The sequence below is a fragment of the Rhinatrema bivittatum genome, chromosome 1, assembly GCF_901001135.1.
Source record: "Rhinatrema bivittatum chromosome 1, aRhiBiv1.1, whole genome shotgun sequence".
Taxonomy (NCBI): Eukaryota; Metazoa; Chordata; class Amphibia; order Gymnophiona; family Rhinatrematidae; genus Rhinatrema; species Rhinatrema bivittatum.
The window spans coordinates 760,640,727-760,667,643 of record NC_042615.1 but is presented as its reverse complement, the minus strand read 5'-3'; the positions used below and the strand labels follow the sequence as shown (position 1 = coordinate 760,667,643).

Sequence of the window (26,917 nt, the reverse complement as noted above, 5' to 3'; positions counted from 1 at the left end):
GACTGAAAGGGACCCCACATGGACATCTGCTATAATGCATGCAGGGCCTGCTCAATAAGGCCAAGTCAAAGTTTTAGAAACTTTGACATAAGTTTTCCATGCCAGACTCCATTTGATGTCACCTATGTGTGAGGACTACCATCCTGCTTATCCTTGAGAACTGGATGCTTTGTCCACATAGCATAAAGTGGACATTTGGCTGGTTAGAAAGATATCAATAATTAACAGTTCTAGTTAGAGAAAGAATGAATTACTTCACCACTGGTACCTTTTTTTTTTATTTGCAATTTTTCAAATTATAACATTTACATCCAATGATATAATCATGAATACAGAATCCAAAAGTAATCATCATTTTATACATGTCTTTTCAAGAAAATTTATCTGATCTAGCCCACATCTAGGGGAGAAGGAGATATAAAGACTAAGTGCATTTCTGTCAATCTTTTTGTTTTTCATCCAACTTTCTAATCCCACTGATTAATTTTCAACTTTTATCCCCAATAAAACGTTGCAATTGTAAAGGATCAAAAAAGATAAACTTATTAGTTTGATACATAATTTGACATTTACATGGGAATTTCAAGAAAAAGGTTGCCCCTATATCTAATACAGCCTGCTTTAATAATAGAAACTGTTTCCTCCTTGCTTGCGTTACACGAGAAACATCGGGGAAGATCTGAATCTTCTGCCCACAGAAATTAAAGTTTTTATTCTGGAAATATTTGTTAAAGAACAAATCTTTATCTTTTTTTTTTAATGAAAATGTCACAAGCAAGGTGGCACGAGTTTCAATATTATCTAAAGAATCCTCAAGGAAGGTTGATACACCCGGACTCTCTAGTGTATCCACACCTCCTTCAGTTACTTGATTGATTCTCCTTAGAGGTAAATAATACAATTTAGATATGATAGGTATATTCTGAGAATCATAGGAAAGGATTTCCAATGTATACTTCCTAAATAATTCAACCTCTGACATTAGTCTGGACTTTGGGAAATTCAATAATCGCAAATTACAAGATCTCATGTCATTTTCCATTATTTCCATTCTGGTATGAAGTGCAAGGTTATCTTTTATAAAGGTCACATTAGTCGCTTGAATGTTCTTAACTATTGGATTTAAACTCACCAGGGATAATTCAGTTTTTTCAGTTCTGATGTCTAGATCCTCCAGTTTTTTCCTTGTTTCTTCCGAGAAAACATGTACTCTAGACATCGCCCCTGTAAACTTTTTATCCAAATTCGACATCAGTCTCCACAAATCTAGCAGTGAAACACTCTCTGGTTCCACAACTTTTTCTTCCACCACTACTTCAAATTCCAAAGCCCTTGGACAAGGAACAGTGGTATTCCTCACCATGTTCTCAGTCCTAGAATCAATTATATCTTGAATAACAGCAGGCTCAGTAGGGTATTCTGATGGATGTTGTGAGGACTTGGGGGTAGAAGTGGTACCTATATTTGTAGCCCCTTCTATTATTCCCCCTTCAGTGGACTCACACACCCTAATAATGTGCGAGTCCATTGGTCCTACTCGTTTTGACACCGGAGATGTAGGAGAAGAGGTATAATTTTTTTATTTACGTTTCCTTCCCATGCTATTTTCTCCTCCAGGGGCGCGCCCCTTTGGCGTGCGGCTTCGGCAGCGTGCAGACGGCTGCGCGCCGTGGGACGCCGCTCTTTATCGGGCCTCGGGGTGCCTCCCGGTGATGTCACTTCTGGGTTCCGCCCCCAGCCCGAATCTCTCCTCCACCAGGCAGAAACAAAGAAATTGAAGAAATCTTTTTCAGCGCAGGGTAGGTAAAGGGAGGGCTACCTCCAGCACTAAGTCCCACTCTCTCCACTCCCGACTTTAGTGCCGTGGGACGCCGCTCTTTATCGGGCCTCGGGGTGCCTCCCGGTGATGTCACTTCCGGGTTCCGCCCCCAGCCCGAATCTCTCCTCCACCAGGCAGAAACAAAGAAATTGAAGAAATCTTTTTCAGCGCAGGGTAGGTAAAGGGAGGGCTACCTCCAGCACTAAGTCCCACTCTCTCCACTCCCCCCACTGGTACCTTTTTAACTTGCCAAAATGTAAAAAACTTTGGAATGAGTGAGTAAAAAATACTTTTAAAATAAATACATAAAAAAGGACCACCCCAAGGAATCCTTAAGAAGCAGTATGTCTCTGTAGAAGGGACATGCTTAGCAGAGGAAGTCAGAGGAATGTACCATCTTTCCACAACACCCCCAATGGGCCATTCCAAACTTTTTGTTAGTAAGAACCCCCTAGTGTTTTGACAACAGTAGTAGAAGAAGGAGTTGAGAGAGCTCAAGAGAGTTTTGCAGCCCCTTCTCGTCTGTATTAGACCTGCAGGTCAAAAACCTTAGCGTTAGATATCTGGTATTCACACAGAAAATACCCGCTGCCCAGTTAAAAGGGCTGATGAGTTGATGCTCTTTTTGTCTTTTTAAAAGGAAAATGGTTCCATCTTTTCTTCCTTGTAAAAGAAGAAAGAGGTTGCCCAATACATGAACTAAAGCCTCAATCCTTTTTGTTTTATCATCGCTTCAGGAAATGAGATAAAGTTTATTTTATTTATTTTTATTACTGAAGTTTACCCAGTACTACTGGAAATCTTGAGGATCTCCTCCTGTTTTACTCAACTTGAAAGATTCTGTTCCAATCCAAAAACGTTTTGGAAGCATGTGTGTATCCAACTTGCTACCATATGGGAAAGGAAAAAAAAAAAAAAAGAGGGTTAGCCATTCCATGCTCATCCAGAGGAATCTGCAGATTCTGTGCCTACCAGGTACATTGAGGAGCAGAGATAACAGAAGAGACCAAGCACTAGATCCCAGATACATGGGCACCTATAAAGAAAGAAAAAAAAAAAAAAAAAAAAAAAGGACCCCAACTCTACCCTAGGGACAGCCCTAATATCCAAGAGGGGACCTCAAGAGTGCAAATAAGAACAGATTTATAGATTGAATGTTTGTGTGTGTAATACAGATGCAGCACCAAAGAAATGTACCCAATGACAATTTATTTTAATTGGAGTGCCTCAGTAAAGTCTGTATTGTGTTGAAACATCACAACTGTGGGAGGATTCTTTATTGGAAGAAAGGAACTAGTCATAAACATAGGACCTTGAAGTAGAAGCTTCCTACAATCGAAAAAGCTCGTGTGATAGAGACTGCTATTACTAGCAACGGTAACATGGAATAGACTTAGTTTTTGGGTACTTGCCAGGTTCTTATGGCCTGGATTGGCCACTGTTGGAAACAGGATGCTGGGCTTGATGGACCCTTGGTCTGACCCAGTATGAAATGTTCTTATGTTCTTACTCTGCTAACCCCTTTGGAATAAGCCCACCAAGGCTCAATGAGGACACAGGGATAGTAGGAATGGGGTTACATTTAATCCTTTGAATTGCATAGGAAATATTGGTCACTTTCTTAGTTCACTCAAAAACAGCTAAAGCTGGTGTTTCCTAAACAAACAAGTACGGTAAATTGTTTGTTAGATCATATCATCAATGTTTAAAACAATCATACAGGTTGAATGCATGAATATTTGTAGAGGTTTATTCTTCTTTTTGTTCATATCTAACCCCTTTTTCTACCTGTATAGGCCATGGGGGCACATCTGGCAAGGATTGGTAGGGGGGAAATGGAAGACTTGCTTCAACTCCCTTAGGGCTGAAAACCTCCTTGTAAGCTTTGCTTACAAATTCAAACTGGTTTGGGTTGTTCCAAAATTCAACAAAGTACATGAAATATTGAATTCTACTATTCAGTAGCACATTTCCTGCGAGTTATATCTATACCAAAAAATTAATTTCAACAGTCATATACACAATTCACAAGCTCTAGAGGGTTCCTCTGACTTAGACTCCTATCAGAATACTCTTTAGGGATATCCCCAGGCAATGGGCTCCCTTAATTGGTCCCTGAATCAAGTTGGTGACATATTCTACTCCTCAGATCAAAATGCAGTGCAGTTTCCCTGCACCAGAATGAGATCCTCTCTCACTCCAGTCTCTTCTCTGAGAATTCTCTTTGAATGGACTTTAGAACAAATTTCTGCTATCTCTGTCCCAGTCCCTCTTCAGCAGCAGATCACACACCTTTATTGGAGCTTGGTCTACATTTCTTCACAAATCTGAATAAGTCCTAAAAAAGCAAAAAAACTTGGGATAGGTTTCCCTTCCAAAGGAATTTGAACCACTGCTACACTTCCTTCTCTCTCTCTCTCTGACCTCTGCAGAACAGAGACTTTTAGGATTCCCTTACACACATTTTTATATATATATATATTTGGTGAACATGTTTACTCTCATGTTTGAGTTTTATTGGATTCACTAATGCAGCAGTCTTTTCTTCCAAATTGACTACCTCTTCATTAAGCATAAAACCCAGAAACAGAAAACCTAAGTCAAATCATAAAAAGTTCTAACACCATTGTTAAAACATCCCATACTCCTTCAATTCTAGTTTTCCAAAATCCACCTAAGGCAAAAACTGGTGAAAAGTAATGCTATAAAAAAGTTCCAGTTTAGGGGATAGAAAGGAAAAACAAAAGAAACACCACAACTCTGTTAGAAAGCATAAAGGAGGAGGAATAGCCTAATGGTTAGAGCAGTGGGCTATGAACCGGGAGACCAGGGTTTGAGTCCTGCTGTCGCTCCTTGTGACCTTGGGCAAATCACTTTATCCTCCATTGCCTCAGGTACAAAACTTACAGGCTGATACAGTAAAGCGCGGCCGCAGTTACCCAGTTTCTAACCCGCTGTGTACTCACAATTTGGCTGCGTGTCTAACCCGCGATTCACTATCTGTTTTTACCGATCCTTACTGCTTCTTTTACTCGACGCATATCCCTTTCCACCTGCGGCATGTATATGTATGTAAACGATCCAATTAGTTATTCCCTCCCATATAGTAACGTGCGCCCCGACTATCTCCTTTTTAACCTGCTATCTTGCCGCATCTTTTACCTGCTAATTTACCGCCTACCCTGACCCTGGCGTTAGTGTGGTTTCACACTAACACCAGGGTAGGCGGTAAGTTACGAAATTTCACATGAAAATTCAGTCCCAAACCAAACCAACCCAATCCAAGCGTCAGGCAAGCCCCAGCAGAGAGAGATGAAATTTCATAGTCCCAGACCAAACCAACCCAACCCAATCCCCAGCAAAGAGAGACGAAATTTCAGAGTCCCGGGCAAACTTTCTCCCAGCCCCATGCAAGCCCCCAGCAGCAGCAGCAGAAGGGCAGCGAGAGAGAGCGGCTTCAGCGGATCGGGCGCTCCCCCATGCGAGGTGGCTTCCAGCAGCCCCGCCGAAGGTGAATACGCGCATGCCGTGACTTCCGACGTCCAGCCGGGCGCTCAGGTCACGGCGTGCGTTCATGCGCCTGCTGCCTTGAGCGCCCATTTTGGACGTACAGGCATACGCGTTTGCTTTGGCCCTTTGCCAATGGGCCCACTGACAGGCATCCTCTCTTAAAGGCACAGGAAAGGTGATCCTGGCGAGCACATCTGAAATAAAGCAACCCCTTCTTTTGACAGTTATATCTCCATAATCATGTAAACTTGTGTTCATTCATCTTGTACCTTTCATATATGATGTGAACTGGCATACTTTTTTTCACCCGGACATGCATTACTACCCTTTTAAAGTATCCTAAAAAAAACAAACAAAACCCTTGTCATTGGTTAATGATTTTATAGATAAGCATAAAAAATGAACTAAAATTTAAGAAATATGGGACGATCACAATGCTTTATTACTATTAATAAAATACAAAGTAAAAATGTTACCTGGTACTAAATGAATATTTGCTTCTTTTTCTGTTGGCTCTTTTTCCTTTACTTGTATCTCCTAGTGGGAAAGAAGAAGAGGGAAAAAGATGTCAAGAAATTCTGCTTTGTGTTACCTGGATAGCTGTAATACTCATTACATGTGTTCTTTTAACATTGCACTAATACACATCTCTCCACTTTCCTGCAGACATTAACACACCGCTCTCCAGTTTCTGTAGAGGGGTGAGAAAATGGTAAAGCACTTGAGATGTCACGGAGCCACTTCTAACATGTTAAGTGTGTGGCAACCTCCAGCACGTGGTTGTGGGGGAGCAGAGGGGAGCATGCAGCATTCCTTAGCTTTGTATTTACAGTGAACCAAATCTGTTACATATCAGTGTGCTCTTTTATCTTTTAATCTTAACAATTAAATATTACACACTTGAAAAACAACAACACGACACGGTGTAAGAACCCCTTGCGCCTTTGAAGCTTATCATTAGGTTTCTGCAAAAAAAGCCTGTGACATTCAGGTACTGCCACACACATCTCCCAGTATCTCCCTGTCTCTGCTCAACTGTCCATCAACATAACAGACAGAGCGCACTGTTAGCCTGCTCTTAGACGCGCGTTTTCCCTTACCCCTTATTCAGTAAGGGGAGGAAAACGCGCGTCCAACCCGTGGCACCTAATAGCGCCCTCAACGTGCAAATGCATGTTGATGGCCCTAATTAGGTATGCGCGCAGGATACAAAAAGTAAAATGTGCAGCCAAGTCGCATATTTTACTTTCAGAAATTAGCGCCAACCCAAAGGTAGGCGCTAATTTCTTCCAGGCACCGGGAAAGTGCACAGAAAAGCAGTAAAAACTGCTTTTCTGTGCACCCTCCGACTTAATATCATGGCGATATTAAGTCGGAGGTCCCGAAGAGTAAAAAAAGTTATTAAAAAAAAAAATTTGAATTTGGTCCGCGGCTATTGGGCCGAAAACCGGATGCTCAATTTTGCCGGCGTCCGGTTTCCGAGCCCGTGGCTGTCAGCAGGCTCGAGAACAGACGCCGGCAAAATTGAGCATCGGCGGTCAAACCCGCTGACAGCCGCCGCTCCGGGCTAAAAGGAGGTGCTATGGACGCGCTAGTGTCTCTAGCGCCTCCTTTTCCCCGTTTCTACCGCACCATCTAATTTGAATACTGAATCGCGCGCACCGGTGAAGGGCCGGTGCGCGCGCCGGGAGAGCGGGTGTTCGTCTGCTCTCCCGCGGACTTTACTGAATCGGCCTGAGAGTGAGATGAAAAAAAAAGTGGAGAGCCATGCTAACCAAAAGTGTAGGCTGGGGGAGGGAGCAGAAAAAAAATTAAAAGAGCACAATGCAAGTGTTTTCATCCTTTTCCTGCAAGAGACACCAAATTCAGAGGCAAGGCTCATTCCCTCCCACCCCACCCCATCAGCAGGGGCAGACCTGATGCAACATACACCTAAAGTCATGTCTAAGAACTGCGTCTGTAGTAAACCTGTCTTTAATAATACCATATTTGCACTTCTGCATTCCTTTCTTTATACAGATTGTACCTTGCCATTTATCATTTATGTATTGCTTTGGGGTTAGACAAAACTGCTTACACGTTCAGAAGAGGAAACTGACTGCAAATCATTACGACCATAGCTGAAACTGGACTGATTTAATATGTTTCTAACTAGCCTTTAAAAGTTAGTGTCTCTTCTTTAGGTTAAAGCAAAACCTACCATTGCTATTTTATCCATGACCTTCACTGAAATTCAACAGCATCTGAGTGTAAATATTCACAGGGGAAGAGACCCTTAGCATTGTGTTTGTGAGGGTATCTGATGCAGATTATAGCCTTTACTAGAAATAGTAGATTTAGTGGCAAACTACTGGCAGACTGCTTCAGTGATCAGAGATTCCAAATATTTCGTTGACTGGAGTCTAGAAATTTATCAATGAAACATCTCATCTGGGCGTGTTTTACTGAATGTTTCTTTACAAAGTTCCAACTTGCTGAGAAGCTGAGTGTTCTAGACCCTTGCTGGCCATGGTGTGGTTTAGTTTTGGGTTGCACTAGCAAGTTTTGCTTTTTTGTTTGCTTTTACTCAATGAAGTAGCTCTTGAAAGCTAGTCAGAAATATACTGGGGTGAATAAATGTGCATGTGTGTACAATCCATATTTTATAACAGGTCACAGACATGTGTATATGCACCTTTGTGAGTAAAAGTACACGTGAAAAAAGGGGGCATGCTTTGCACATGTGTGTGTAAAGAGCTATTTTAAAAGGTACATGCACGAATGTCATCAAAACTACACCAGTACTATTACTACTGCTCATTTACGCACTCAAGTTCAAACTTTCATGCTGTTTTGTGACAAGTATTTGGTGAGCTGGCTTCTCTGGGTGAGTGGACATAGCAGCAGTCCAGAGGGTGTCAGTGAGTCTCCCTGGGACAAATGGGGCTTTACTGGAGTAGAACTGGAACATACTGGGTTATACTGGGGGGGGGGGGGGCGGGTGAGTGAGTGTACCTGGGACTGATGGGGCCATAGAGGCGGTGGGAGTCAGTGGTGGAGAATCCATTTTCAAAATGACTAATGGGTTTATGGATACTGCTATCACAAAGGCTGAAGAGGGAGACAGAACAGAGGAGGAGGAGGTACCCCTTACAGAGTATACAGGACTAGGGTACAGCTTTTTGGTTCTCTCAGAAGAGCAAGTCATGCACAGGTTCAGATTCAATAAGGAAATCATACTGTACTTATGCTAACAGTTAGAGAAGGACCCCCAACCTTTCACCAGTAAGGGGGGGGGGAAAGACGACACACACCTTGCCTGTACATGTCAAGGTCACTACCGCCTTGGCACTTTTGGCCATCAGCACCTTCCAGACACCTCCAGGGGTCACAGCTGGAAGAAGCTAATCTGACATCTCTACTTCTATAGATCAGTTCCTGGATGAGTTTCTCAGGAAAAACCAAACACCAATATATATATTTTCCTCGGTTCAGACAGCAACAACAAATAATTACTGATTTCTATAACATAGTACATTTCCCCTCTGTCCTGGGGGCTATCAGCTGCCCTATAGGGGCACCAGGGGATGGCAAAGCCACCTATCGCAAGGACTTTCACTCTCTCAATATGCCATGGGCATCATCTTGTATGATATGACCAGATTTCCGGGATCCTCTTCAGTCAGGAATTCATGATCACTTCGAGGAAGGGCATATCACTGGGGGCTGATTTTTAGGGAGGAATACACTTATCACTACCACCATACAGCAGCTAATCTCTCCTTTTGGTCTCCCTCATATCTAGGTGGACTGACAGTATTGGCCCAGGAGGACTGCTCCAACCTGGACCAGGGAACTACCTTCCTCTTCAACACTAAAGGAAATCTAACTCTGTTCTTCTTTGTGTTATCCCCTACAGGTGACAGAGGATATTCACTCAAAATCTGACTCATGATCCTGCTAGCTAAGTCAGAAACTGCTGCAGAGGCTTGCTACAACAGTGCCCACCAGCAGACCAGGGCGGTCATCGAGAGAACCTTTTGCCTATTCAAAAAGTCAAAATGAATTTCTGATGCCTGGAAAGAGCTCGGGAGTGCCTTCTCTACAACTCCGCTAAGATCTGTGAGTTTTCTAGCCTGTGCATGCTTCATAACCTGGCCAAAACCAAAAAGTCTGCCTCCTCCAAAGGGACTAGAAGATCATTGGGATCAAGAGGAGGGGGCGGTACATGACCTGGGTCAGAAGGACTTGCAAGAGATACAGCACTAGACTCAACAGCAGGCTATACAAGAAAGGAATACTCCGATATTGTGAGGGTCTGTCATCCATTGTATAATATGAAGATAATGAATTAGTCACAACAATACTATGCAATATATTAAGTGTATATGTAACATATCAATTGTTGGATATTTTGCATCTAAAGAATCTAATATTATTGAGAATAAGATTAATATTTTAATATAGGCATTGTGTGAGGTTATAGGAGTATTTGTGGTATGATGATTGGTACAAATGTAGGGTAATTAATGTATTTATTGGGGAAGTTTTTAGGTTCTACAATATATAAGTGTGCAATGTGGTCTATATATTAAATTATGTGTGTTATAAAATGGTACAGTTTACATTTTGTATAATTAAAAAATGATTGGCATATACCGTATTTTTTGCTCCATAAAACGCACCTAGGATTCAGAGGGGGAAAATTTTTAAAAATTTCGTGCTAAACCGGCTCTGTCACAGGGGTCAGTGACATAGTAAGGGCAAAGGGCCGTCGGCACCATTTTGATTACTTGCAGCCGACGGCTGAAGTCCAGGAGATTGCTCCCGGACCGCTCCTGGACCACCAGGGACTTTTGGCAGATCTTGGGGGAGAGTGTCAGGAGGATTGGGGGGGGGGGGGGGGGGATTTGTTAGATTTTTAGTTTTGTTTTTTTTATATTCGCTCCATAAGATGCACAGACATTTTCCCCCCACTTTTGGGGGAAAAAAGTGCATCTTATGGGGCGAAAAATACGGTAATTTTGCCGAGTATCTCTGATTTTTGTCTGACAGATACAAAGACATTTTAGATGGTGAAAGGGCATTTATTTACATGGTTTGCCAAGATATTTAAGGAGTGCTCAATGTGATTAGATATAGATACATTTCTGGTGGTGAAGCTGCAGGCTGCATCAGTGAGGGTGGTGGTGGCAGAAGAGAATATGGAATCACAATGGACAGTGGTGGAGCTGCCCACGAGTCTTATTGTGCCTAAAGTCCTCTAACTTTCCCTTGCTTCTAATGAACAATACCAGTTGTAGGTACATGTAGCTATCCTTCTCCTCCAAAGGATACAATTGTCTCAGCTGTTCAAATGTATAGACAGATCTTCCATCCCACACTTGCTCCACCCAATGTGCAGCCGTCACACTAGACTCCCCAGGTGGGAAACGTTTATTAAATAGGAAAGAGTTACTGTGCTACATTTGTTTATCTCCAAACAACCTTTGTCTGTATTTAGGCCACACTTCTAATATAACTCGTGTGAAGGGAGACTCCGCATAAGACTACCCATTCTCCTTTGTCCACCCAAACTAGAAACTCCAGAGGAGGGTTCCCATAAATAGTGCACTCCAAATCTACCCAAACCTTCCATTTAACTTTATAGTGCCGTTCCAAAATGGCCCATAATTGGGGCACTGCAAAATAGAATTCTAACTTCAGGACTCCCACCCCCCCTGCCACTTGGTTAGGGAGTTTTTATACCAATCTGGGGTGGCCTCCTCTTTCAGATAAAACAAAGCAGCTTTCTTTGCCAATCCTTTAAAATTCTTACGGGGTTCAAAATTGGCAGCGTTTGGAAAAAAATAAGAGAATCTCAGAAATATATTCATCTTAATCTCTGTTATTCTACCAAACCAGGATAGTGATAGTTGCTCCCACCGCTCTATATCCGAAAATATATTCTTTACTAATGGTCCATAATTTAATCCATATAACTCTTTCAAGTCCAGAGCCAAATGAATCCCTAGATATTTCAGGCTCTTAGTAGCCCCTTTAAAAGGGAGCTCCCTTCTCAATGCTCCTACTGTCTCCTCATTCAAGGTCAAATTGAGCACCTCATTAACCTTGAAACCGGAGTCACTCCCATATAATCACATTTCTCCTAAAAGAGTGTGAAGGGAACTCCCTGGATTTATTAATGTAAACAGCAAATCATCCGCGAATAGAGTCATTTTATATGACGTCCCCCCTTGACCTCCACTCTCCTGATGCTCCTGATTCTCCATGCAAATGATTCCAAGGATAATGCAAATAAAAGTGGAAACAGAGGACACCCCTGTCTCATCCCTCTGCACACTCTGAAACTGTCAGAGTAGCCACATATTAACCCTAACACATGCTCTGTGGTAATCATAAAGAACTTTAATACAAGTTAAAAAGTGTGATCCTAATCCCATTTTGTCTTAAATGTGAAATAGTTAAGGCCAATGCACCCTATCAAAAGCCTTCTCAGCATCTATGGCCAGCAAGACTGCAGATATCTTCTGATGCCTTACCCACGATGTTAGATTCAGTACTCTCCTAACATTGTCTGCAGCAAGCCTGCCTGGGACAAAACCGGATTGATCTCCAAGTATAAGAAGAGGGGCTATGACCCCCCCAGCCTAGTCGCCAAAAGTTTCAGCAAGATTTTTAAATCTAGACTGATAGAGAAATAGCTCGGTATGACCCGCAGAGTGAAGGATCCCAACCTTCCTTTGCTATATTAGTATTTATTCAATTTTCTCCAAGTTCATTTTCCTGTTCCATGTAAGTCACACTTGTTAAGTCACTCCAATGTTATATGTAAACCGAAGTGATTAGCAACATTGTTGCTAGAACTTCGGTATATAAAAAATGTTAAATAAATAAATAAATAACCGTGATACCAGCAACATTAGTGGAATGGGCATGTGACTCGGTTATTTACACTTTCGAATAATAGAAGGACTAGGGGGCATTCCATGAAGTTAGCAAGTAGCACATTTAAGACTAATCTGAGAAAATTCTTTCACTCAACGCACAATAAAGCTCTGGAATTTGTTGCCAGAGGATGTGGTTAGTGCAGTTAGTGTAGCTGGGTTCAAAAAAGGTTTGGATAAGTTCTTGAAGGAGAAGTCCATTAACGGCTATTAATCAAGTTTACTTAGGGAATAGCCACTGCTATTAATTGCATCAGTAGCATGGGATCTTCTTAGTGTTTGGGTAATTGCCAGGTTCCTGTGGCCTGGTTTGGCCTCTATTGGAAACAGGATGCTGGGCTTGATGGGCCCTTGGTCTGACCCAGCATGGCAATTTCTTATGCTTGTATGTTCCCTGAGATAATTAAACATCGCTGTTAGGGGGATGTTCAATGCCTGCCTTCAAGCTTTATATAATTTAGTAGTATACCCATCTAGGCCCGGAGCTTTTCCTGACTTTAAATCTGAGATAACTGCCAATACCTCTTCTTCCCTAATTTTTGTATTCAGTCGCTTTTTTGCTTCATCTGGAAGACATGGAAGAGAGACAGTCAGGATATTTCTTAATATCTGCCTCCAAAATATTACTATCTGCAGAATAGTGCTCTTCAAAAAACTGAGCAAATTGATTAGAGATCAACTTACTGTCAGTTACCAATGTCCCTCCACTATTTTAAGGATCTGATTTCTCAGAGATCGTTCCTTCAGAGGAGTCAAACGACTTGCCTTGTTTCCAAATTCAAAGTGGGTCTGTTGAACTTTCATCATTCTCAAAGCTATTTCTGCCAAATCTAGCTCCCTTAACACGTGCAAGCCAAATCAAGCACTACCCTTTGCGGCCATCACTGCATCTTGTGTTTGATCTCTAGATTAGCAATTTTCTGCATTAGCTATAATCTCAGACTATCCTTTTGTTTCCGAAGAAAGGATGCCCTGGAAATCAGAGTACCTCGATTCACTACTTTTAAGCCCCCCCACAACACCCCCAGGGTTCACATCTCCAGTATCATTCAAGGTTAAGTATTCCACATTTTTTTTCACCAGACGTACATTAAACTCTTTATCTAAAAGTAGATACCCATTCAGCCTCCAGAATTTCCGCCCTAGATGTAATTTGCCAACCTTGAATTCCACCCAGTCAGGAGCATGATCAGACCAGGTTATACTATTGATACCTGTATCTGTCACATTTCCCACTAGATCCTTAACTACCAGAAAATAATCTATTCGAGAATATGAATCATAAGGCCATGAATAAAAGGAATAATCGTGCAAGGATGATTCTTGAGCCTCCAAATATCAATGAGGCCCCATTTACTAATCATTTCTTTCAATCTTTTCCTTTGAGAACGTGTATACCCACTGCCGCCCTTACAGTTATCTAGGAAAGGGTACCATGTTAAGTTGAAATCTCCCCCCCATCACCAGATGTCCCTCTACCCAGCCCAAAAGGGTTTTTGACACAGTATTGAAGAAAGCCCCAATGCCCTTCTCATCACTAGCGACACTTCCTCTGTCATCCCCTTCATTTTACCCTTCCCCATAACCTCTTAACTTTAATCATCCATCCCCTATCTATCATGTTCGCACTCCCCTCCAACCCTTCTCTCACATCCTCCCTGTAGATTCACACTCAACCCTTGGAGACCTGGGCCAAAGATGGATAACACCTGGTGAGAGAAGATGGCAGGCTAAGTATAGAAACAACATTGTTTTTGTTGAGTAGATTCAGTAGTGGGCGAGGAGAAAGGAGTCATGGCAAACTCCACCAGGTCATGCACACTCAGCCTCTCTCTCCACTCATGGAGACATAGTGGTCATAAAAGTATAGAGAAGGGCAACAAAAATGAGAGAGGATGAAAAAGCTCCCTTATGGAGAAAGGCTAAATAGCCCCAAATCTCAGATAGCTGTTCTATTTTACTTCTCCAGGCCTTTCCCTCTAGGCTGCCTCCAGGAAACAGGAAGGAAGGGAAAAGGGAGCAGAGCAATTGGTTTTTTCTTGCAGTGTCTGCTCTATACTTACCTATCCCCCCACCACCACCTGTTCCTACAGAAGGTGAAGAAGTTGAGACCAGGGTAGACTGTCTTTTTTTGAAATGAGGTGACAGGAACTGCAGACAGTACTCAAGATGCAGATGCACCATGGATCATACAAAGACCAGTTTTGATCTTTATTATTTTCAAAATAATTCTTAACATTCTGTTTGCCTTTATCACTTTTGCCACAAACCAAGCCAAAGAATTAAAGGTATTGTCCACAAGGACTAAGAGGTTCTTTTCCTGGTGGCAACTTCTAAATTAGAACCCTGTAGTTGGGATTACTTTTCCCTATATGCATAACGAACTTGTCCACATTAAATTGCATCTGCCATTTAGATGCTCAATCTTAGTGGGATGGGCCTTCGGCAATTCCATGGGCCTTCGGCAATTCCTCACATCTGCTGCTGTTTTAAATAACAATTTTCTCATCTGCAAATTTAATCACCTCACTTAAGAAAATAAGAATTGCCATACTGGGTCAAATAGAGGATCCATCAAGCCTAGGACCTGTTTCCAAAAGTGGCCAATCCAGGATACAAGTACGTGGGAAGTATCCAAACATTAAACAGATCCCATACCACTACTGCCGGTAATAAGCAGTGGCTATTTCCTAAGTCAGCTTGACTAATACCAGTTTATGGATCTCTCCTCCAGGAATTTGTCTAAATCTTTATTAAGCCGAGATAAGCAAACTGCCTTAACCACATACTCTGGCAACGAATTCCAGAGCTTAACTGTGCATTGAGTGAAAAAGAATTTTATCCTATTTGTTTTAAATGTGCTACTTGCTAACTTCATGGAGTAACCCCTTAGTCCTTGTATTGAAAGTGTAAACAACCAATTCACATTAACTTGTTCTAGTCCTCTCAAATTTATACACCTCCATCATATCCCCCCCAACCCCCTCAGTCGTATCTTGCTCAAGCTGAACAGCCCTAACGTCTTTAGTCTTTCCTCAAAGAGGAACTGTTCCATCACTTTTATCAATTTGGTTGCCCTTCTCTGTACCTTCTCCAGTGCATCTTTTCTGAGATGCAGCGATCAGAACTGAGCACAGTATTCAAGGTGCGGTTTCACCATGGAGTGATATAGAAGCATTATGACATTCTCCGTTTTATTCCCGATTGCTTTCCTAATAATTTTTAGGATTCTATATGCTTTTTTTTAAATGCAGCAGCATATTGAGACAACGATTTCAATGTATTGTCCACTATGATGCCAAGATCTTTTTTATGGATGATAACTCATAACATAAAACCTAACATTGTATAACTTCAGCATGAGGTATTTTTCCCTACATGCATCACATAGAAACATATAGAAATGACGGCAGAAGAAGACCAACCGGTCCATCCAGTCTGCCCAGCAAGCTTTACACATTTGTTCTCATACTTAACTGTTTCTCTTGGCTCTTAGTAATCTTATGTTCTAATTCCCTTTTCACCCCCACCATTAATGTAGAGAGCAGTGCTGGAGCTGCTTCCAAGTGAAATATTAAGTTTGATTAGTTGGGTAAGCGGCAGCATAGCTCTCTGCCATGAAGCAGAGGGCAATGCTGGAAATGTGTGAAGTATCAGTTTTTCTTTTCCCCTGTCATTGAAGCAAGGAGTCATGCCGGACATGCACCGAAAGTGAAGAATGCCTTGAAAGTCACATTAACTATCATCAAATATTGAAAAGCCTAATAATTGGTAATACCTATAAGCCCATGAACCCATCCCTGTTTTTTTTCTTTTTTTCTTTTCTTTTTTTAATTGGGAGATGGATGCCCTTCATCCTTCTACTCTGTGAAGGTGGACACCTACCACCGGCCACTGGCATCCCGCTCCGTTAATGCCTCTGTGGCTACTGCCGCTCCATGCAGTGTTTTACTACCTGCTCTTTATATGCGTCCTCTAGAACTGATGGATCCCATCCCTGGGTTTTTTTATTATTTATTTAATTGGGAGATGACAGCCCTCCATCCTTCCGCTCCGTGAAGGTGGACACCTACCACTGGCCACTGGCATCCCGCTCCGTGAATGCCTCTGTGGCTACTGCCGCTCTGTGCAGTATTTTACTACCTGCTCTTTATATGGACACCTACCACTGGCCACTGGCATCCCGCTCCGTGAATGCCTCTGTGGCTACTGCCGCTCCGTGCAGTATTTTACTACCTGCTCTTTATATGTGTCCTCTAGACCTGATGGATCCCATCCCTGTTTTGTTTTTTGTTTTTGTTTTTTATTTAATTGGGAGATGACAGCCCTACATCCTTCCGCTCCATGAAGGTGGACACCTACCACTGGCCACTGGCATCCCGCTCCGTGAATGCCTCTGTGGCTACTGCCGCTCCGTGCAGTATTTTACTACCTGCTCTTTATATGCGTCCTCTGGACCTGATGGATCCACAATATTTATCCCATGCCCCTTTGAAGTGCTTCACAGTTTTGGACTTCACCACTTCCTCCGGAAGGGCATTCCAGGCATCCACCACTCTCTCCGTGAAGAAATTCTTCCTGACATTGGTTCTTAGTCTTCCTCCTTGGAGCCTCAGCTCGTGACCTCTGGTTCTGCTGATTTTTTTCTGTTGGAAAAGGTTTGTCATTGTCTTTGGATCGTTAAAGTTTTTCAAGTATCTGAAAGTTTGAATCATATCACCCCTGCTCCTCCTTTCCTCCAGGGTGTACATATTTAGATTCTTCAATCTCTCCTCGTATGTCAACCGATGAAGACCCTCCACCTTCCTGGTCGCCCTTCTCTGTACCGCCTCCAACTTGTCCTTGTCTCTTTGTAGATACGGTCTCCAGAACTGAACACAGTACTCCAGGTGAGGCCTCACCAAGGACCTGTACAAGGGGATTATCACTTCCCTTTTCTTACTCGATATTCCTCTCTCTATGCATCCCAGCATTCTTCTGGCTTTTGCAATCGCCTTGTCGCATTGTTTCGCCGACTTCATATCATTAGACACTATCACCCCAAGGTCTCTCTCCTGCTCCGTGCACATCAGCCTTTCCCCCCCCATCGAATACAGTTCATTCGGATTTCCACTCCCCAAATGCATGACTTTGCACTTCTTGGCATTGAATTTCAGCTGCCATATCTTCGACCACTCTTCCAGCTTCCTTAAATCCCGTCTCATTCTCTCCACTCCTTCCGGCGTGTCCACTCTGTTGCAGATCTTAGTGTCGTCCGCAAAAAGACAAACCTTACCTTCTATCCCGTCCGCAATGTCGCTCACAAAGATATTGAACAGGACCGGTCCCAACACCGATCCTTGCGGTACACCACTTAAAACCGCTCTCTCTTCAGAGAAAGTTCCATTTACCATCACGCATTGTCTTCTGTCCGTCAACCAGTTTGCAATCCAGGTCACCACTTCGGCACTCACTCCCAAGCTTTTTGTTTTATTCACCAGTCTCCTGTGCGGAACCGTATCAAAAGCTTTGCTGAAATCCAAGTAGATGACATCTAGCGCTCTTCCTTGATCCAATTCCTTGGTTACCCAGTCGAAAAAGTCAATCAGATTTGTCTGACAGGATCTTCCCCTGGTGAATCCATGCTGCCTCTGGTCCATCAATTCTCCGGACTGTAGATATTTCACTATTCTCTCTTTCAACAGTGACTCCATTACTTTTCCCACCACCGAAGTGAGGCTAACCGGTCTGTAGTTACCAGCCTCTTCTCTGTTCCCACTCTTGTGAAGCGGGACCACCACCGCTCTTCTCCAATCACTCGGCACCACTCCCGTTTCTAGGGATCTATTGAACAGGTCACACAGCGGACCCGCCAGCACATCTCTGAGCTCCCTCAGAATCCTTGGATGAATCCCATCAGGCCCCATGGCTTTGTCCACTTTCAGATTCTTTAGCTCTTCCCATACATTTTCTACTGTAAAATGATTTTCATCTATTCCACTACCCTCCAGCTTCTTGTGTAGAAATGGTCCTTCTCCAGGGTCTTCTTTAGTGAATACAGAGCTGAAGTATTCATTTAATATTTCTGCCATTTCTTCGTCTCTCTCCACACATTGATCATTTCCACCTTTCAATTTCACTATACCACTATGGACTTTTCTCTTTTCGCTGATGTATCTGAAAAATGTTTTGTCACCATTTTTTATCTCCTTGGCAATCCTCTCTTCCGCTTGACTTTTTGCCAACTTGATTAATTTCTTCGTCTCCCTCAGTTGAATCAAATATTCTTCTTTGTGCTCCTCCCTTTGGGATCTTTTATATTTTTTGAATGCTGTTCTTTTAGCTTTAATTTTGTCAGCCACCTCGTTTGAGAACCAGATAGGTTTCATTTTCCTTTTGCTTTTCTTTACATTTCTAACATAAAGAGTAGTTGCCTTGGTGATTGCTCCTTTTAGATTGATCCACTGCTGATCCACATCTCTCTCATTCTCCCATCCATTTAGTTCTTCCTCTAGGTACTTCCCCATTTCCTCAAAGTCTGTGTTTTTGAATTGTAAAACTCGGGTCTTTGTGGTTCTTTTCCCTATTCTTTTAGTGATATTAAACCATATTGTTTGATGATCACTGGTGCTGAGGTGGGTGCCCACCTCGACATCAGAGACATTATCTGCATTAGTGAGCACTAAGTCGAGTATATTTCCTTCTCTCGTGGGTTCTAATACCATTTGTTTGAACAAAGCTACTTGCATGGCATCCACTATTGCTCTACTATTTTTAGATTCTGCAGATGGGATTTTCCAGTCTACATCTGGCATATTAAAGTCACCCACGATCACCACTTCTCCCTTCTTACCTATCTTATGGATGTCTTCAACCAGGTCTCTGTCCAGCTCTTCCTTTTGGTTCGGGGGCCTGTAAACCACTCCAATATAAATTGATGCTCCATCATCTGTTTTTAGGTCTACCCATAGTGCTTCTTCCTTGCCCCAACTTCCTTGTAGCTCAGATGCTTGGATATTGTTTCTGACATAAAGAGCCACACCTCCCCCTTTTCTATCCACTCTGTCCTTCCTTAACAAGTTATAGCCTGGTATTGCCGTATCCCAATCATGAGATTCTGTGAACCATGTCTCTGTGATAGCAACAATGTCCACTTCTGCCTCTATCATTAGGGCCTGCAGATCTGGTATTTTATTTCCCAAACTATGAGCATTTGTGGTCATAGCTTTCCAGGTACTCTCTTTAAGATTATTGCTTTTCCTGTACTCCTTATGAGACTTTAGTTGAGATTTGTTATTCACTTCACTCTTTCCTTTTGCAGTTGTGCCACTGATGCCAGAGTTATCCATCTCAATTTGCTTTTTCTTTTGGTTATGTATCTTGAAATTCTGCATGCATTGGTTTTCTCTCTTTTCTGGTAACACTTCAATGTTTTTCTCTAGGACTTCAGTTTTTAATATAGGGAAGGCTTTTTGTTCTTGTTGCATTTGATACTGTGTGTGTCTCCTAGTAACTGGTCCAATTCTACCAAGTGCAAGGATCACCTTGCACTTGTCCACATTAAATTTCATCTGCCATTTGGACGCTCAATCTTCCAGTCTCAAAAGGTCCTCCCTACAATGTATCACTATCCACTTGTGATTTAACTACTCTGAATAATTTTGTGTCTGCTGCAAATTTGGTCACTTCACATCATTACCCTTTCCAGATCATTTATAAATATATTAAAAAACATCGGTCCAAGTACAGATCCCTGAGGCCGTCCACTGTTTACTCTCTCTACTGAGAAAACTGACCATTTAATCCTACTCTCTGTTTCCTGTCTTTTAACTAGTTTTCAATCCAGCAAAGTATATTATCTCCTATCCCAAGACTTTTTAATTTTCTTACAAGCCCATCATGGGGGACTTTGTTAAATGCCACATCTACCAGCTCACCTTTATTCACCCCTTCAAAAAAAAAAAAAAAAAAGTGTAGCAGATTTATGAGGCAAGACTTCTCTTGGGTAAATCCATGCTGGGTTTTTTTTGTGTTTTTTTTTTAAGAAGTTTCCATGATTTTTCTCGGCACTGAATCTTGGGGTATATACTAGCTGGTCTGGATGATTTGCTACTCTTCAGTTTTTCAATCTAGCCTACTATATCTTCCAAGTACACCATGATTTGGTTCAGTTCATTTGAATCACCACCCTTGAAAACCATCTCCAGAACAGGTATCTCCTCAACATCTTCATTAGTAAACACTGAAGAAAAGAATTAATTTTGTTTTTCTGCGATGGCCTTATTTTCCCTAAGTGCCCCTTTAACCCCTCGATCATCTAATGATCCAACCAACTTCCCCGCAGGCTTCTGGCTTCAAATATATTTTTTAAAGTTTTTATTACAAGTTTTTACCTCTACAGCCAACTTTTTAAATTCTGTCTTATCAGTGTTTTACATTTAACTTGCCAAAGCTTATGCGTTTTCCTATTTTCTTCAGATGGATTATTCTTCCAATTTTTGAAGGAAGTTTTTTTTGTATAAAATAGCCTCTTAGCCAGCAAGCATTTGGCCTTCCTTCCACCCTTCTTAATGCTTGAATTACATCTGGACTAGGCTTCTAAGATGGTATTTTTAAACAATGTCCATACCTATTGTAGCTGCACCCTTCAGTTTTTTTTTCTATCTTCCTCAATTTATCAAGGTCTCCCTTTTGAAAGTTAGTGCTAGAGTTGTACATTTACTTATTGACTCCCTTCCAGTCATTAATTCAAATTGGATCATGTTATCACTATTGCCATGTGGCCCCACCATCATTACCTCTCTCACCAAATCCTATGTTCCACTAAGAATTAGATCTAAAATAGCTACCTTTCTCGTCAATTCCTGAACCAATTGATCCTTGAAGCAGTCATTTATTCAAGCCTCTTCTTGCTGGCAGGATGTGGGAACCTCGCCAGCACATCACTCCAGGCGCAAGGTGCAGGTCCCTCTTCTTGCTGGTGGGAGCTGGGAACCCCACCAGCTCATCATTCTACCATGCCATGGGACCTCTTCTCGTTAGTGGGGGAGGAGAACCCCATCAGCACATCGCTTCAGGCTCAGTGCAGGTCTTCTTGCTGGTGGATATGGGAACCCCATCAGCACATCATTAAATAGCGCAGACGCTGTAACCTGCCTGGGCATGTGCGAGACATCCACTGCACGGTTCAGCAGTTATGAAGGGAGACGGGAGAAGCTAGGGCAGACAATAAGGAGCATCAGCAGGCTGCATATAACAAATTTAAAGAAGATAGGCGGGCCAGAAGAAAGATGGTGAAGGGACAGATTTGGCCTATGAGCTGTAGTTTTCTCACTCCTGCTCTAGAAGACAGAGAGGGATGACAGACCATCAAATCCTCAAAGGTGAAAAGGATACATAGTAAATTAACTTTAAAGAGGTTAGTACTTTTAAAAAAAATACTGTCTAAATTAAGAGCTAGTGTGTCCTGTTGCCTTAAAAAAAAAATCCCCATTTTAAGATTTAATTAAGATTAGAAAATAGGTTTGTTGAGAGGTCATTTCCTGGATCCTTGAAAAAGACAATGATCAAGCCTCTGTTAAAAGAAACCTCAGTTAAATATGAAGGTCTTGGATAATTACCACTGTTTAGTTCTCACTGACGTATACATAGTGCGCCAGGACAATGACAATGTCGAACCGTGAGATCACTGCTTGGGTATTGCTGATGCTGATAAACAAGTTATCCCCGAAAATCTTTTCTTCATCAAACACATCAGATCATACCTGTGATACAAAGCAGATTTAATGTTGCAACTCTGTCAGTTAACTGAATTCATCTGCAGTGTAAAAAAAAAATTCTGCTGGACATTCTAATAACAAGGATGTGATGATTATATTGAAGCAGCAATCATTGCATATTTATAAACAATAGCACTATATGAAATATTCCTCTTATCACTATTATTTTTTTTAAAATAAGCTTTAGTGAGCAGTGATTAAATATTTCAAAGAAAGAAAGAGTTGTGTGGATTGCCTATGCCATGCCGTATGCTCCAGCTAAAAGGCCAAGGCTCTCTTGCAATCCAGGATATGAACAGCCCGTTTGCCCTGGTGCGAATGAGGATTTGGAAAGAAGATGGGTAAGACTACTGACTGGTTCAGATGGAAAGCTATCACCACTTTCGGTAAGAACTTGTGATGCATACACAGAACCACCCAATCATGGAAGAACTTTGTGTAAGATGGTTATAACACCAAAGCTTGAAATTTGCTGACTCTGCACGCTGAGATGATTGCCACTAGGAAGACGACTTTCCAGGTCAAGAACTTTAGGTCACAAGAGCACATAGGTTCGAAAAGTGATTTCATAAGCTGACCCAGGACCACGGTGAGGCCCCAGGACACCACAGGGGCCCATAGAGGACGCGTCAGTTGAAGCAGGCCCCTCATGAAGCACCCCACGATAAGCGCACCATCCACCTGTTGGTACTAAGCCCCAGTGGCACCAAGATGCCCGCTCACTGAGTTGGTCTTTAGTCCGGATTTCGAGAGGTATAGCAGGTAGTCCAGCAATTTGGGGGTGGACCAGGAGAACGTGTTTAAACCACGACTCTCACACCAAGCAGAAAATCACTTCCACTTTAGGCCATAAAAGATTTCCTAGTAGACAGCCTCCTGGACTCCAGCAAGACCTGGACACCTCATCCAAGCGTTCCCAGGGCTATTAAAAAAAAACAAAAAACAACCCAACCACCTTTCAACTTCCACGCCATGAGGAAAAAGGTTGGGATGACATAATTGGCCCCAATCCTGTGTGATGTGCTCTGGGGCTGTCCCCAGACTGATTAGTTCCCTCAGGGCGAGATCTTGCAGGAGAGGGATCCAGATTTGGCACGGCCAATAAAGGGCGATGAGAATTATGGTCTTATGATCCTGTTGGAGCTTCAGGAGGGTCTTTGACACTAGCGGAAGTGGAGGATACTCATTTAGGAGGCCCCTGCCCCAATGGTACGCAAAAGCATCCGATGCCTTCCTGCCGCCCTCCAGGAATAGGGAGCAGAACAGAGCTACCTTCCTGTTGCAGGAGGAAGCGAACAGATCCACATCCGGGATTCCCCAAAGACAGAATATCCAATCCGCAACCTCCTGCTTCAGGGACCATTTGTGGGGTTGGAACGATAGACTAAAGCCGTCCGCCACCACATTCTCCAGTACTAGGAGGTACATGACCCAGAGCAGAATGCCCTACGACCAGATCTAGACAGCTTCCTGGCAGAGGAGGTATGATCTCGCGCCTCCCTATTTGTTGAGGAACCACATCGCTACCTGGTTGTCTGTCCAGATTAGGACCATCTTTAAAGTTTTTATTACAAGGCGATCCCGAAACGCCTAGAGTACATACTGGATTGCCCTGATGTGCTTCCTGAGCGGACCACTGACCTTGGGGGTGTGGAGCTCTTCCAAATGGCCACCCCTCCCGAGATGGGAGGCATCCATAGTGAGCACAACCTGAGTTGGGGATGCCTGGAACAGTACCCCTGCCTCCAAGTTGGACAGGGTCTCCAACCATGACAAAAAGACCCAGAGCGACTGAGTGATTCAAATGTGCACCCAAAGATCCTGAGTGGCCTGATGCCACTGGAAGCAGAAGATCCACTGAGTTCTGCACATATGTAGACGAGCGAAGGGAGTGACATGTACCGTTGCCACCATGTGCCCCCACAGCTGCAACATGCGGTGCGCCGAGAACTGACTCCTCCTGGAGATCGCTCTCGCCAGGGCCATTAAGATAAGCGCCCCGGTCTCAGGGAAAGAACGCTTGAGCCTGCACCATGTCGAACCTGGCTCCAATGAAGTACAATTGCTGCAACGGAATCAAGTGAGACTTCAGGTAGTTCATTAGAAAACCCAGAATCTCCAAGACCCGAATGGTGGAGTGCAGGGACTGCAGTGCACCCTTCTGATCGGAGCTCTTGATGAACCAATTGTCCAGGTAGGGGAAGACTTGCATGCGCAGTTTCCACAAGCAAGCGCCCACCACTGCCAGGCATCTGGTGAAACCACGGGGCACTGACACTAGCCCGAATGGCAGCATCCTGTATTGGAAGTGCTGCCTGCCCACCACGAACTGTGGATACTTCCCCCTTTGGGCTCAGGCATCTTTTAGTTCGAGGGAGCAAAGCCAGCACCAGTCTCCTCGCTGCAGAAGAGGTATCAGTGAGCCGAGAGAAACCATCTTGAACTTCTCCCTTTTCAGGAACTTGTTCAAGGTCCGCAAGTCCAAAATAGGACGGCGATCTCCATTTCTCTTTGGAATCAGGAAATATCTTTAATAGAAATTGCTCCCCAATTAATCCGGCAGAACTGGCTCGACTTTCCTGGATATTAAAAGGGTGAAGAGCTCTGTGAAAAGTATCTCCTGATCCGCAGAGACACCCCAGGAGGGAACGATGGACAGGACCCACTAATCCGAGGTGATGGACGGCCAACAGCCCACGAAGAGCCATAGCTGGCCTCCGACTGGAGGGCCCACCGTCAAGGGTACCTGAGACTGGCTTGTGCTCCCTCGTCACCAGTCAAAACCCCGTAGCTTGGCTTTGATGGGGGGCTGGTTGAGGCTTATGAGCCTGGGGTTCCCAAAGGCAAGGCCTAGGGCCAGCCCATTGAGTTCTCACCCGGGACACTTCCTCAGGCGGTAAGACAGGAGTTTAGGTCCCTATCATGAAGAACTCTTGCCAGAGGACTGCTGCTCCAAAGTGTTGGCCCAGAGGTGCTGGAGGGTCTCATGGTGATCCTTCAGCTGCGCCACCACCTCCTTAATCTCATCACCAAAGAGATTCTCCTCAGAACAGGGTAGGTCCACAATGCACTCCTGAACCTCCGGACAGAGGTAGGAGACACAGAGCCGAGCCATGCGGCGGGCAGCGATGCCAATGGCCGCCACTCTTGCTGATGTCTCGAAGACGTCACAGGCAGAGCAGACTATGTTTATCACATTCCAACCCCTGCTGGGCCACCTTCAGAAAATCCTCCTGCAGTTGCTGGGGCAGGCGCTCAACCAGATCCTGGACTTGCTTCCAAAGGTTCCTGGAATACTGGCTCATGTACAGTTGATAGCAAGTGATACGTGCTATCAACATGGTCCCTTGGAAGACTTTTCCCCCCAGGGCATCCAGAGCTCTATGTTCTCGGCCTGGGGGCTCAAAGGCGTGGGTCTGAGAACGTTTCGCCTTTTTGAGAGTGGATGCCCTCATCACAGACTGGTGAGGGAGGTGATGCCTCTCAAACCCCTTGGTGGGCTGAACCTGGTACAGCCCATCGGTCTTCCTGTTCACCAGGGATACCATGATGGGGTGTTCCCAGAGCTGGACAAAGATCTTTAAAGATGTCATGGACCGGGACAGCCACCATCTCTTTCAGTACATCTACAAATTGGAGAATCTCCAACATTTTGTGGTGAGAATCGTCCTCCGTCAGGAGTTGAAAAGGGATGGACTCCGCCATGGCTCACACGAAGCAGCAAACATCAAGTCCTCTGTAGGGAACCGTCTTTCCTCTGGAGGTGATGGCTCGGAGGAAGATCCTTGGACCTAAACTCCTGTTTTACCACCCGAGGAAGTGTCCCAGGTGGGAACTCAACAGCCCTCCGACAAGGATTCTAATGTATCATCCCCCCCAACGGGTCATACAGGGCATCGTCTTCACTTAGGATCCCCAAGGACATTGGTGGAGGTGGCCAGACTAAGTCTGCGGCCCTAGGCACTGACATCCCCGAGGGCTTTGAGGGGTCCGGTAGAGGCTCGGGCAATGCCAGCTGCAGGGGCGGCTGTGGGAGCAGCACCATCAGAACAGGTGGTCCGCTCTCAGAAGAATCAGCGACCAGAATCGGTTCCACCGGAGGCAGCATCAGTGCTCCCCCAGGAATCGAAGGCTCCCGGGGCAAAGGAACTGGCTGCATCAATAGCACACCAAGGAGCAAGTCCAGGCTCTCCAATAATGGTGCAAGCACTGATGTCGCAGGCTCCAGCAGTGGTGGCGGCCCCAATGGGACCAGCAGCTCGATGCCTTGCAGGGCCCAGCCGACTGCCAACTGCACTCTGCGCTCTAACTCCTCTTCAAATGCCGCTGAAGAAAGAACAACCAGAGGAGGAAAGGGAGGCGTAACCTGGACCCCCCTTGGAACCCAGAGGGAGATTGTTGCCCAGCACCGAAACAGGTGGAGACTGCCTCTGGCCACCGGCCTCGATGGAAGTTCATGCTTCCTCGGGCTGGGGTCGCTTCGGGGGCATATCTGACCAATCCGGTGCCTTCCCAAGCCTGATCTTATGTGATGACGAGATCGAGGATGGTGGTTCTTTAATCTCCCACAATGCTCGGCCCGGTCTTTCCCTGGCACCGAGGGAGATGGAGATGATCCGGACCTGGAGCAAGAGAAAAGGGAAACAGGTGCCCTGCGCCCAATCGACCAGGGGACCCAGTGGAGGAGAGGGCAATATGGGACCGCCTGCCATCAACTCCCCTTTTCCTAGGAGCGTTGATGACCCTGTCATCGTTGCCGAGGGACCAGATGACCTGGGGCCAAACAGTTTTTCCATTTTATTGAGGCATGTGCAGCGATCCTTTGGGGGGGGGGGGGGGGGGATCATCTAGGTGCAAAAAGGGCACCCCCTGACATCGAGCAATGCCCCCAGACAAGATACAGA

General features: G+C 44.1%; 1 protein-coding gene across 4 annotated transcripts in view; it reads right to left on the bottom strand.

Annotated features, from left to right (window-relative positions):
* Window positions 1-26,917, bottom strand: part of MTMR12 (myotubularin related protein 12) — a 252,214-nt gene that overhangs the window by 179,826 nt on the left and 45,471 nt on the right. For 2 of the 4 annotated variants that reach the window (XM_029579298.1, XM_029579307.1), the window contains exon 2: window positions 5,806-5,866. In XM_029579298.1, the coding sequence (XP_029435158.1) occupies window positions 5,806-5,866 (61 nt within the window). Of the gene's footprint in view, window positions 1-5,598; window positions 5,669-5,805; window positions 5,867-21,854; window positions 21,999-26,917 lie in introns of all 4 variants that reach the window. The other 2 variants (XM_029579315.1, XM_029579323.1) reach the window with 2 other exon arrangements.